Source organism: Mesoplodon mirus (assembly GCF_964341445.2).
Source record: "Mesoplodon mirus genome assembly, chromosome: 1".
In the NCBI taxonomy this organism is placed as follows: Eukaryota; Metazoa; Chordata; class Mammalia; order Artiodactyla; family Ziphiidae; genus Mesoplodon; species Mesoplodon mirus.
In genome coordinates this window covers 224,680,944-224,693,215 of record NC_138976.1, presented here as the reverse complement: position 1 = coordinate 224,693,215, position 12,272 = coordinate 224,680,944, and the positions used below count along the sequence as shown (strand labels likewise).

The window sequence follows — 12,272 nt, the reverse complement described above, 5'->3', positions numbered from 1 at the left end:
TTTTTTGTATATTTCTTGGGATTTTCTATCTAGACCATCATGTCATTTACAAATAGGGACAGTTTTACTTCGTTCCTTGCAGTTTGTATATACTTTCTTTTTCCTGACTTACTGTAATGACTGGGACTTCTAGTATGATGTTGAATAGGAGGGGTGAGCTTAGACATTTTTGCCTTATTCCTGATCTTAAGAGGAAAGAATTCAGTCTTTTTATCATTAAGTGTGATATTAACTGTTAATTTTTTTTTTCTTTTGGCCGCGCTGCATGGCATGCGGGATCTTAGTTCCCTGACCAGGGATCAAACCCACGCCCCCTGCGGTGGAAGCGCAGAGTCCTAACCACTGGACCACCAGGGAATTCCCTAACTGTTAATTTTTATAGATATCCTTCATCTATGTCAGGTTAAGGAAATTCTTTTCTATTTGTAGTTTGCTGAGAGTTAAAAAAAAAAAAAGAATGGATGTTGAATTCTGTCAGATGCTTTCTTTCTGCATAAGTTAATGTGATATGTGGTTTTTCTTGTTAATATCATTGATTACATTTATTGATTTCTGAATATAGAATCAGCCTTACATTTCTAAGATAAACTCCAGTTGGCTGTGGAATATCATTCTTTCTGTATATCACTGAATTTGTTTTGCTAGTATTTTGTTGAAGATATTTGCACCTGTGTTTATAAGGGATATTATCTGTAGTTTTATTTTCTTGTATGGCATGTGTCTGGCTTTGATAGAGTAACGCTGACCCCATAAAGTGAACAGAGAAATGTTCTTTCCTCTTTTATTTTTTTTGGGGAAAAAAGTGTGTAGAATCGGGCTAGTTCTACTTTAAATGTTTGGTAGACTACTTTTTTTCTTAAAGCGGATTCTCTAAGCTTCAGGCCCCACAAAACCTAGACTCAGTCCTGTCTGGGGCTTTGAGGATGAGTTGCTGTCCACAATCAGAGATTTCAAAATGCTACTTCTGAGGCTGTCATAAGAAGCAGCAGGGGCCTGTAGGTGCAGACAGGTGAAATTATTCAGCCTCCTGCTTTTGCAGAAATCACTCATTTCCCTTAGATTTAGGCAGAGCTATAGCTGACTCCCAATGGGGTAACACGATTTGGGCAAGACCTCTGATTCGCCTGAACCGTGATTGACTATGTGACTTTGGGGAAATCACTCATCCTCTCTGAGTCTCCGATGAACCAACAGGAAAAAGATGACAAATGTGTCTCCTTCACAGTGCTGCTGTAAAAGTGAAAATGTGCTCAAAAAACTATAGAGAGTTCTCCTGGAGGTATAAGAAGCTTTAAACAGTTCCATGGTTTACAAAGTAAGGGGAGGAGATAGACTTGGAAGGAGAATAGTGTGGACCGAAGGAAAGACAGGAGGAGAGCCCCTTTGTGGGGGGTGGGGGGCAGTAATAGCTGCCATCCTCGGCTTCTGGTCTTCCATCTCTTCTCACAGGCATTACATCATTTGAGCCCTGAGACCCTCTAAGGGGACATGATGGCATGCATCTATTTGTTCAACACGTCCTAGGGTCCTACTCTGGGCCAGGCATTGTATAGATGAGGACACTGAGGCTCCATGAGGGTAGGAGATGTTCCCCAAGGCAACACAGCCAGTGACAGAACTGGAAGAGAGCCCAGGTGTTGGGGGCAAACAGTGATTTTCCACTGTAGTCAGGGGACCAAGTTGGACTAAGTTTAAAAGAGAAGGGACAACTGGTCTACCTCTGAGGGGCATGTGGGTAGGCGTTGAGAAGCACGGGCCCCAAAGCAGACTGCTGGGCTTGAAGCCCTCCTCAACCCCTTACTTAGCTGGGTAAACTGAAGCACATTTCTTAACCTCAGTGCTCCAGTTTACCATATGTTGAAGTGAGGGTAATAGTGCATCTACCTCATACATTTGTTGGAAGGATTAAATGAGCTAATAAGTACAAAATGCTCAGAACACTGCCTGGTACATATATATGAGTGCCACATAAACACTGGGTATTACTTGTAAAGATGCTAGGCCATCCTTAAGGCTCTAAGAAGCCACAGAAGGATGGAGTTAACAAAAGGTAGGCAGAAGCTTAGAGATCCTCCCGTCTGCCCTCTGTTTTGGATGAATACAGCAGGCCCAGCCCCGGGGGTGACTTGCCCAAGGTCGTGCAGCCCTGCAGACCATAGGCCAGGCCCAGCCTTCCTGAGTCCTCACTCCACGAGGACACGCTGTACCCCTGCTTTTAGATCCGTGCGTTTCATGATCCTTAGGAGAGAATGGTGTGACAGGAGGCTACACAAAATCCAGGCGGAAGCAAATCAGGAGGAGGAGAGTTGCATGTCTTCTCTCCCGCACTACCTTCCCGGGGGAGGTGAGCTTTCTGGAACCTGCCAGGGAACGGGAGGAGGTAAGGGAGCAGCAGCCCACCGTGTGTCGCCTGCAGATGCCGGGCTTTCCCGTGGGGACTCGTCACACCTGGGCCTGCCCCTCGGCCTCGCCTGCTGACCCTGCACCCCAACACTGCCGCCGAGTCGGGAAGGTGCCGGCCTTAGGGGGCCGCTGGCGGGGGATGAGATCACTGCGCGGAGCAGCCTTCCGGCGTGGCTTAGGGTCTGGCGCCACCTTGTGGCCACGGGCCAAGGCTGTCTGCACAGGGGCTGAAGGCTTAGCAAGAGGCCGCTGGCTGGGCGGCCCCAGAGCTCATCACCTAGACCCACTGTGGACTTTACAGGGTCTACTGGGAACCCAAGGACTTAAGGATAGAAGAGAGGGGTGCAGGAGCCAGAGGGGGTGGAATAGGTCGAAGGCCCTTGATTGGGCATTTTGAACCGGACTCTGATTTAGCTCCTCCTCCACGGTGGGTGACTGTGTGAGCTGGTGTCCCTGCGAGGCATGAGTTCCAGTTTGGGTCTTGGACTTGATCCCAGTGCACTCTGGGCTCCTAGCATCTGTTTGCTCATCGGTGGGGAGAGGCTCTGGCTTTGCCCACTCCCAGCCTCATCGGCTCCCATATTTGGGGATGTTCTCACAGAGGAAATGCAAGCTTGGTTTCTCTGGCAGATGTTACGGTTGAACAGGCATTTCTGGGCTCGTTGGCTTTCACTGCACTGGCCACGATGGGCAAAGGGGCTTGTGGCTTGGGGAACATGGGGGTGGAGTTGCTCCCTCTGCCCTGGTAGGGCAGACCTAGGAGCATCTGAGTGCCGCTGGTACCTTGGCCTGGGACCTGGACGCATAGGCTTGGCTCTGCTACATAATCAATCATTCCTCCACCTTGAGCCACCTTCTGAGTCTAGGAGAGCTAGAGGCTGTGGTCTGAGTGCACCCCTGAGAGAATATAGATGTGTGGTCTGGCCCCTGTGGGAGTCTGTGGCCCACAGTATTGTGCGTTGCAGGTGCCACGTCTGGGCAGAGCTGAGTCTTGGAGCACAGAGACCACATCTGACCTGGGAGACCCATGGCACCAAGGCACCGCCGGCCGCAGGGCCGTTCTGGGTGCCGGTGTGGAGCCTCTGGACCCGAAGCCCTGCTGCACCACCTCCACCCAGGCGCCCTCGTCCCCGCTGCTCCGCCCCCCGGGCCGTCATCCAGTCTGACTAACCCGACCCTCCCCTCTGCCCTAGGTTCAGAGTCTGGCTTCCCAGCGCCTCCCAACGACTGGTGACCCCATGTCCTTAGGGCCGGTGTCCCACCCAGGCTCTTCCTACCGCCACGTCAGCCAGGCGGTCTTCTCTTTCAGGCCCCAAGTTCCGATGTAGCTTCCCCTCCTTTGTCTCTTTCTCTTTCCATTCTCTCCTGCAGAGCTCTCTCCGTCTCTCTGTCTCTTCTCTCTGTGTCTGTCTCCGTCTCCCTCTCTGTCTCTCCATCTCTGTGTCTCTCTGTGTCTCTCTGTCTCGCTGTCCCTGTCTCTGACTTTGTCTGTCTCTTTCTCTCTGTGCCTCTGTCTTTCTGTTTCTGTCTCTCCCTATCTCTCTGTCTCTGTCTCTCTGTGTCTCTCTGTCTCTGTCTCTGTGTCTGTCTCTGTGTCTCTCTGTCTCTGTCTCTATGTGTGTCTCTCTGTCTCTGTGTGTCTCTCTGTGTGTCTCTCTGTCTCTGTCTCTCTCTGTGTCTCTCTGTCTCTGTGTCTCCCTGTGTCTCTCTGTCTCTCGGTGTCTCTCTGTCTCTGTCTCTGTCTTTCTGTGTCTCTTTATCTCTGTCTCTGTGTCTCCCTGTGTCTCTCTGTCTCTCTGTCTCTGTCTCTCTGTGTGTCTTTCTGTCTCTGTCTCTCAGTGACCCCATAGCTTTACGGGTCAGGTACAGCAACCTCCCTGCCCCTTTCCTAGCCCCTCCCCTGGTCCGTTGATTTTGGGAACTTACAGATGGAGGCCCAGAGAGAGGCAATGACTCATGGGAAGTGACGCAGCCAATAAATGACAGAACCTGGAATGGAATAGAATTCAGGGCCCTGTTTCACTTCAGAGCTTCAGTTTCCCCAGGTGTTAAATGATGACAACCAGACCTGCCCCACAGGGCACGGCAGGGCCTCCGGGAGATGCCCGGCCTGCAGTGCCTGGCGAGGCTGGCGCCCCCGGCCTCTCCACACTGGCCCCGACACTGTCCCCGCTGCGGTGCCTCCCTCCCCTTAGTTTTCTGCAGGGTTGTTCTCCGCTCACTCCAGGGAGTGTGTGTGCAGAAAATAAGGTGTCCATCCCAGCCCCCCCGGTGGGTCTTTTCAGAGATCCAGTCCCTTAAAGGCTCTTAGGAATCTAGAGAAGCAGCCATCAGGTGTTCATCAGGTGTCGGATGGGCTCACTGTCACCAGCACGTGGGGTTCAGATCACACCGATGGTTCAGGTGGGCTGCTTTGTGTCCCGATGCCCACTCTGGGGGACCCTAGCCCACTCGTTCCTCTGTGGGTCCAGTGCACGCTTAGCGCACAGGAGGGAGGCCCGCTGTTTTGGACCTGGAGAGGAGCATCAATTACAGTTTTAAATTATTTTACAAATGTATGTTTTTGTGTCTTTGCCTCTAAAGCATGGGCTTCTCTAACGTCGATGCAAGGTGAAGTGGTGACCCACTTCTCCCTTTGCTCCCGGGGGGTGGGGGTGTATAGAGCCCCTCCCTGTGAGCCTCTCAGAAATTCGGTGTAAACGTGGCATGAGCTGCCTTCGCCGTGTTGTGACAGTGCTGCCCTGCAGGAGTCTGAGCGCCGGGGACAGGAGGCTTCCGTCTGCATCCACAGCCACTGGGGAGATGGCGTGAACACAAACAAGCTCAGGTGTCCGTGAGAGACAGAGAAGACACGAGAAGGGGGGGGCGGGGAGAGAGACCGGGCGGTGGGACAGGAGGGGCGGGCAGGACCCCATGAGCCGAGGGAGGGGCTCGGATTTTATTCTGAACGTGATGGGAAGGCATGGGAGTGTTGAAAGAAGGTGGTGACGTGACTGCATTTGTGATTTTCACAAAGCACCTTGGCTGCTATGCAAAGAATGGGTTGTTCTGGGTCAAGAGTGGACCCTGGGAGACCAGTTAGGAGGCTTCTGCTTCGATCCAGGAGAGAGGGGTGGTGGCGGGGACCAGGCTGGCGGTGGTGATGGGGACAGAGAGAAGGGACCGTCCAGCAGCCCCAAGTGGGCCCCTGACGGTGCTTGAGGACAGTGGGGACTCTGTAGGGGGGTCAACCACGCTCTCAACCTCTGTGATTCCGGCTCGGCGGTTTAAAAGACACAATGATATACATTCCCAAGGGGCGGCTAGGGATGCAAGTGTGGTTGTGTCCTGTTGTCTGTGACCTCAGTTTATGGTGCATATTCTTTTTTTTTTTTTGCGATACGCGGGCCTCTCACTGTTGTGGCCTCTCCCATTGCGGAGCACAGGCTCCGGACGCGCAGGCTCAGCGGCCATGGCTCACGGGCCCAGCTGCCCCGCGGCATGTGGGATGTTCCCGGGGCCGGGGCACGAACCCATGTCCCCTGCATCGGCAGGCGGACTCTCCACCACTGCGCCACCAGGGAAGCCCAATGGTGCATATTCGTGATCCTAACTGGGCCTGCAAAGCTGTGCTTTCTGAACCTTGCTTTTGTCCCGGCGTTGCTGGTTCCTCTGGGCCTGGCCTGGCCCCAGGGACGGCTGGCTGGCTTGGATGCCACCCTCCATCCTCCCCTTGACTGTGGCTTGGAGACAAGCTTCCAAAGTTTAGGTGAAAGTGAGGCAGGCCTGGGGGCTTCCTCACGTGGACCTGGATACACGCCCAGCACGCGGATTATCTCCCTAATCTTCCCGCCAGCCGTGTGACGCTGTGATTCTGCTGTGTGAGAGAAGAGTAACAAGGACACGGAGTTGGGTAATTAGTCCAAAGTCCCGCAATGAGCAGGTGACAGAGCCGGGATTTGAACCCAGAGCCTGTGCCCTCCGCCTGCACCTGCTCCCTTTGCCCCTTGTCCCTCCCGGGTGGAGTGGGCTCAGTGCTTTGTGTGACTGAGTCCTGGGCTTCACCTGGATGGAGGCTCCACTGCAGGCCGTCCCTAGTGTAGACGGACGGAGGCTCCATTGCAGGCCGTCCCTAGTGTAGACAGATGGAGGCTCCACTGCAGGCCGTCCCTAGTGTAGACAGATGGAGGCTCCACTGCAGGCCGTCCCTAGTGTAGACGGATGGAGGCTCCATTGCAGGCCGTCCCTAGTGTAGAGGGATGGAGGCTCCATTGCAGGCCGTCCCTAGTGTAGACAGATGGAGGCTCCATTGCAGGCCGTCCCTAGTGTAGACAGATGGAGGCTCCACTGCAGGCCGTCCCTAGTGTAGACGGATGGAGGCTCCACTGCAGGCCGTCCCTAGTGTAGACGGACGGAGGCTCCATTGCAGGCCGTCCCTAGTGTAGACGGATGGAGGCTCCACTGCAGGCCGTCCCTAGTGTAGACGGATGGAGGCTCCATTGCAGGCCGTCCCTAGTGTAGAGGGATGGAGGCTCCATTGCAGGCCGTCCCTAGTGTAGACGGATGGAGGCTCCATTGCAGGCCGTCCCTAGTGTAGACGGATGGAGGCTCCATTGCAGACCGTCCCTAGTGTAGACGGATGGAGGCTCCATTGCAGGCCGTCCCTAGTGTAGACGGATGGAGGCTCCATTGCAGGCTGTCCCTAGTGTAGACGGATGGAGGCTCCATTGCAGGCCATCCCTAGTGTAGACAGATGGAGGCTCCACTGCAGGCCGTCCCTACTGTAGAGCAGGGCACGCACGAGCTTTGGTGTCCAGCAGCCTGGGGCCGCCTCCTGGTTGCTCCGCCCTCCGGGCCTGGAGCCTGTGGAAGTGAGTCCCGCCTGTCTGTCCTACGTGGGAACTACACCTGCCTGTCTCCTGGGACCCAGGCAACACGCAGTGGCCAGCCAGCCAGTGATACTTAGTAGGAGCTTCATAAATGCTAATTCCCTTCCCTCCTCCTCCAGAGAGGTGAAAACCCTGCAGGAAGGTTCCCCCTGGGACCCTGAACTCCAGCCAGCCCACCTGCCCCCTGAGCTCACCTGTGATGCTTCCCTGGCAGGCCTGTGAGATCGCCTGGTCCCACTCTTCCATTTCTTATTTTACAGATGAGCAAAGTGAGGCCAGGGAGGGGACAACTTGCCTGGGACCCGTTCCCTGGCCTGCCCCCACCCCACCCCACCCCGAAGCCTCAGCACCCCGTCTGTGGTCCGGCAGAACCCCTGGAGCTGGTCCAAGCACCCGGAAGACCTCAGCGCCCAGGAGGGGATGCTGGTGTGTGGGGACGGCCTGACCCTCCCACGGCGCCCACGCCGACCCACGCTCTCTGTGTTCTGTCCGTCTCTCGGCAGGTATATCCGCACCATGTACCTGGGGATTCAGAGCCAGCGGCAGAAGGAACACCAGCGACGCTTCTACTGGGCTATGATGTACGAATATGCAGACATTAACATGCTGCGCCTCCTGGAGACCTTCCTGGAAAGCGCCCCCCAACTGGTGCTACAGCTCTGCATCATGATCCAGAAGAGCCGCGCCGAGACGCTGCCCTGTGAGTCCCCTCCCCCTCCCCGGGGCTGGGGGCGTCGCCCTGGTCCCCGAGTCCCCACTCCCGGCACAGGATTTCCGCGCCCCTGCGTGCGAGACGGCCCCGCCTTCACGTGAGCAGAGCAGAGCCGGGTCTCCGTGTCCCTGGAGCAGCAGGGCGGAGGGCCCGAGTCTCCCAGTCCGGGGGGAGAGGCCCCTTGTCTCGGCGCTGGCCTGAGCCGCGGTGTTTGCACCTATGCGGGATATGGGGAAGATGCCTTAGGACAGCGCGTGCCCAGGAGGCTAAATCACTTCAGGCGGCATTAGCAGTTTTAGACGTTTTTAAGCTGTGGTGCTCTTGCTTCAAACCCATGTATAAAGGGTAGAAGCCCCACTTATAAAACAGGCTCCAGTAGCTCTGTTCTAGGTAGATGGGGATGGGGGTCCAGAGCCCAGCGTGCCCCGCCCACTGGCCGCACCTCCCCACTCCTGGCCCCTGTGGCCCCAGATGGTCTCGGAGCGCCCAGGGCCCGGTCCAGACAGCACTGGTCTCTACAGCAGCGGGAAGCCTCTGGGGGCCACTGACTGCCCAGGAAGACCTTTCCACATTGGCCTCCTCTGGTCAAGGTGGAGTCTCACCCCAGGTCGCCAATGTCAGGGCAGACCCCAGGTCACAGCAGCCTGCAAGTGTCCTCGTTGTGTCAGAGCCCATTTCAGCAGGGCTGGAGCTCCAGCAGAGGAGAAGCTCTAGGGTGAGGAGGGGCTGGAGGTCACAGCACTTGGGGGACCCTGGGGACGTTTTGCCTGGGGAGGACTTGAGCTGTGTGAATTTCAACATCTTGAAGGGATGTCGGGGAAGGATGACGGTTCCAGAGGGTCTGGAGGGAGCTACGGGGCGGGGGGGCGTTATGGACTGTACACGTGGGAGACATTTCAAACAGCAGGAGCCGTCCAGTGATGGGAAGACTGTCTCAGGAAGTAGGGAGTTGCCCGTCCTGAGGAATATTCAAGCAGAACTGTTGCTGCAGGGGCTCAGCCCAGAGGCTCCTGACTCGAGAGGGCTTGAGCACATGTGATCCGGAGTAGCTGGGGCAGAGGGTCTGTTCCCTATGCCCACCTCTCCCTGGCCAGTGGGGCCTGCTGGCCTCCTGGGTCCTCACTGCTGGGCCCACAGCTCCCCAGCTGCTCCAGAGGGCCCTGGGTGCCACCCAGTTCATGAGCACCTGTAGGGGGGGCTCTCCAGCAGGACACCCCCTTGCCCCACGGGGCCCCAAGCTCTGGCCTTTCATTGAACTGCTATGACTCTTTGGTATAACGGGGGAGATGACAACCGTACCTGATTTTGGGGGGATGCAATGGTACACGGCATGTAGAACACTTTGTTATCCAGCTCTGCAGGCATCTGAGGGGGTGTGTTTCGCATTGCCAGGGAAGTGGCGTGGGCAGGCTCCTAGGGTGATCCCCCGTCTTCCGCCCCGTGCGTCATGCCGCCCCAGCTGCCTTGCTGCGCCCACTCTTTCTATGATCACTGCTCAGGTTATAAATGCAGAGAGGCTGCATGTGAAATCCCCAGAGAGGAAACTCGAGGGGCAGCCGATGTTGCTTCCTAGGGGTCGTCCTGACATGGGAGCCCAGGCGGCCCATGTCAGCAAAGGCTAAGGGGCCGCTGGGCGAGCCTTTGTCAGCAGGAGCCTGGGAGTGACAGGAGCCAGGCTACGTTGGCCTGGGGAAGCGCTCCCTGGCTCTTCCGCCCACATGCCCGTCTTTTCGTGCCAGCGGCTCAGGGATTGGGGGAGCACTTCCCCACATGTTTGGTGAGTGGAATAGTTATTTCTCGAAATAGACTTGCACAGTTAAACACATTTGGGGACTGCTGGGCCCGACAGAAGTCAGTGGCAATCTTTGCTGTTGGGTTGTGAGTCCCCAGGATGAGGGCCTGCAGGGCTGGCTGGGGTGATGGGAAGGAAGGAAACCGGCCGTCACTGTCATGGAGCATAGACTGTAAGCTCTTGGCATGTTCCTTTTTCCTTTTAATTCCAACCCTTTATTTAATTTATTTATTTATTTTGGGGGCACATCGTGCGGCATGTGAGATCTTAGTTCCCCAACCAGGGATTGAACCCGTGCCGGCTGCAGTGGAAGCACGGAGTCTTAACCATTGGAGCCAGAGAAGTCCCATGTTCCTCTTTCTTAACTTCTAGAATATTTGCTCATCACTGGACCCTTGTGTTATGGTGGTAGAGGCCTTCCCTCTCTTTTCCCGTAAAAAGCTGCAATGAAATGTATGCCCTTTAAAGAAAACCAGTTTAAATATTAGAAATTGGAGGAGAGGAGAGAAAGTCTGTGAACTTGGAAGGGATGTGTTGGCGACACGGACCCTGTGAGTTCTTAGAGGGCCGTGGCCTGGAAAGATGGGGCGACTCCGCCTGCTGCTTGACAGCTGTGTGACCTTCAGCACGTGACCGAGCCTTTCTGTTCCTCAGTTTTCTCTTTTCTGAAATGGGGATAATATTGCTACTTACCACAGAGGGTTCTTCTGAGCACTTTTGACGTGATGAATGTCAAGGGCCTCGGGCCGCATCTGGCCATTTTGTGGTTGGTGAAGGTCGAGCTTTTACTGCAGATACACTTTCTGAATTGGACCACGAGTTACTAGTGAGATCATGGCTAACTGACCTTGTCTGGTGGGCTTTTGGTGACACCTGTCCACTCTATACCGTTAATGCTAGTAGATGGTTAGAAAGATCACTGTTGCTGTAATAGGTGAGTTTTCCATGGATCTTGCTCAATGCCAACCTCTTCCACTTTTGCTACTTTTGCCAGCTATCCACCTTTTATTCCTCTTTTTTTTTTTTTTTTTGGTACGCGGGCCTCTCACTGCTGTGGCCTCTCCCGTTGCGGAGCACAGGCTCCGGACGCGCAGGCCCAGCGGCCATGGCTCACGGGCCCAGCCGCCCCGCGGCATGCGGGATCCTCCCGGACTGGGGCACGAACCCTCGTCCCCTGCATTGGCAGGCGGACTCTCAACCACTGCGCCACCAGGGAAGCCCTTATTCCTCTTTTATCACTGGGTTAGCAGTACAGTATTTGGCCTGCAAGATGGATTTGTATCCAATTTACCCACAAAACCAGACTCAAGTCAAAACATATTATTGGTTGAGCCGAAAAGTTCATTCGGGTTTTTCTGTAACACCTTAAGGAATCTTACGTAAAAACCCGAACGAACTTTCTGGCTAACCCAATAGTAACAGTACTAATGAATCATGGCAATCTTATGCTCGAGTCATTTGGGTACTTCAGTGGGGTCTTCCCTAACTCTGGTGTCTTGAAAGTTTAACTAAAGACATAAAAGGGGCATGTTACCTGACATGCCATCTACACTAGTAATGAGTGAGTCTTTTGTCTGCTGAAAGCTTCACGGGGCTTCTAGGCTGTGACAGAGTTTGGAAAGCAGTCCTGAGTAGGGAGAAAAGCCCGACAGAGCTGCGTATAAATTCCACCTCCACCATTTATTGGCTTGACGACACGGGGCAAGTGAATTTCCTAACTGGGCGTCTTCATCTGTAAAGTGGGCATAATAACTACTTTTGGATGGTTGGGAAGGTCTAATGAGCTGCACATACCCCTCTACAGCACCTTGGCTGGCGTATTATGGGTACTTGATACAGTCTGCCATTCAACAAGATGCATTAAGTCAGCAGCCATAGTATGTGCTGAGGGTAACAGGGGACATCACAGATGTGGTCCAGGCCCTCATGAATCTTCCATTCTCTCTTGGGAGACATAACAGAAGCAGCTAGACAGCTAGCATGCTGTGGGAGGTGCTTTAAGCAAACAATCAGGGTGCCAAGACCACAGTACCTGGGGTGGGGTGTGGAGACAGCTTATCTGGGCAGGAATGTCAGAGAAAGCCTCTCCAGAGAGGTGACATTTCGGCTGAGCCTAAACACTGAGGAGGCGCCAGCTATGTGAGAAGCAGATACAGCCTTCCGGGCAGAGGGAACGGCATACATAAAGGCCCTGAGATAGGAAACGCCTGGCTTGTTCTAGAAAATGAAAGGACTCGGCATAGCTGGAGGTTGGCGGTCTGGGGAAGGAGAGTGATGTGGGGAGGGTGGAGAGGAAGGCAGAGGCCTGACAGCTTGGGTTTATACCAAGTGCCGCGGGGAGGGTTATGTAGGAAATCTTTTAAAGAAGATTTCCTTTCCTGCTGTGCAGGGAGGAGAACAAGGGCTGAGCCACGCACACCGGTTAGAGGCAGCACTGGAGGCCCAGGGGTGAAATGATGGGGTTGGAGTGGAAGCCAACTGCAACGGGTTGGAGGGC

General features: G+C 54.7%; 1 protein-coding gene across 1 annotated transcript in view; it reads left to right on the top strand.

Moving 5' to 3' along the window:
* The window catches only part of XKR6 (XK related 6), a gene marked incomplete at its 3' end in the record, with an annotated part of 278,166 nt that overhangs the window by 246,923 nt on the left and 18,971 nt on the right, over positions 1 to 12,272 (top strand). Inside the window, exon 2 of the mRNA XM_082617496.1 lies at positions 7,775 to 7,971. Within this exon, the coding sequence (XP_082473622.1) occupies positions 7,775 to 7,971 (197 nt within the window). The remainder of the gene's footprint in view (positions 1 to 7,774; positions 7,972 to 12,272) is intronic.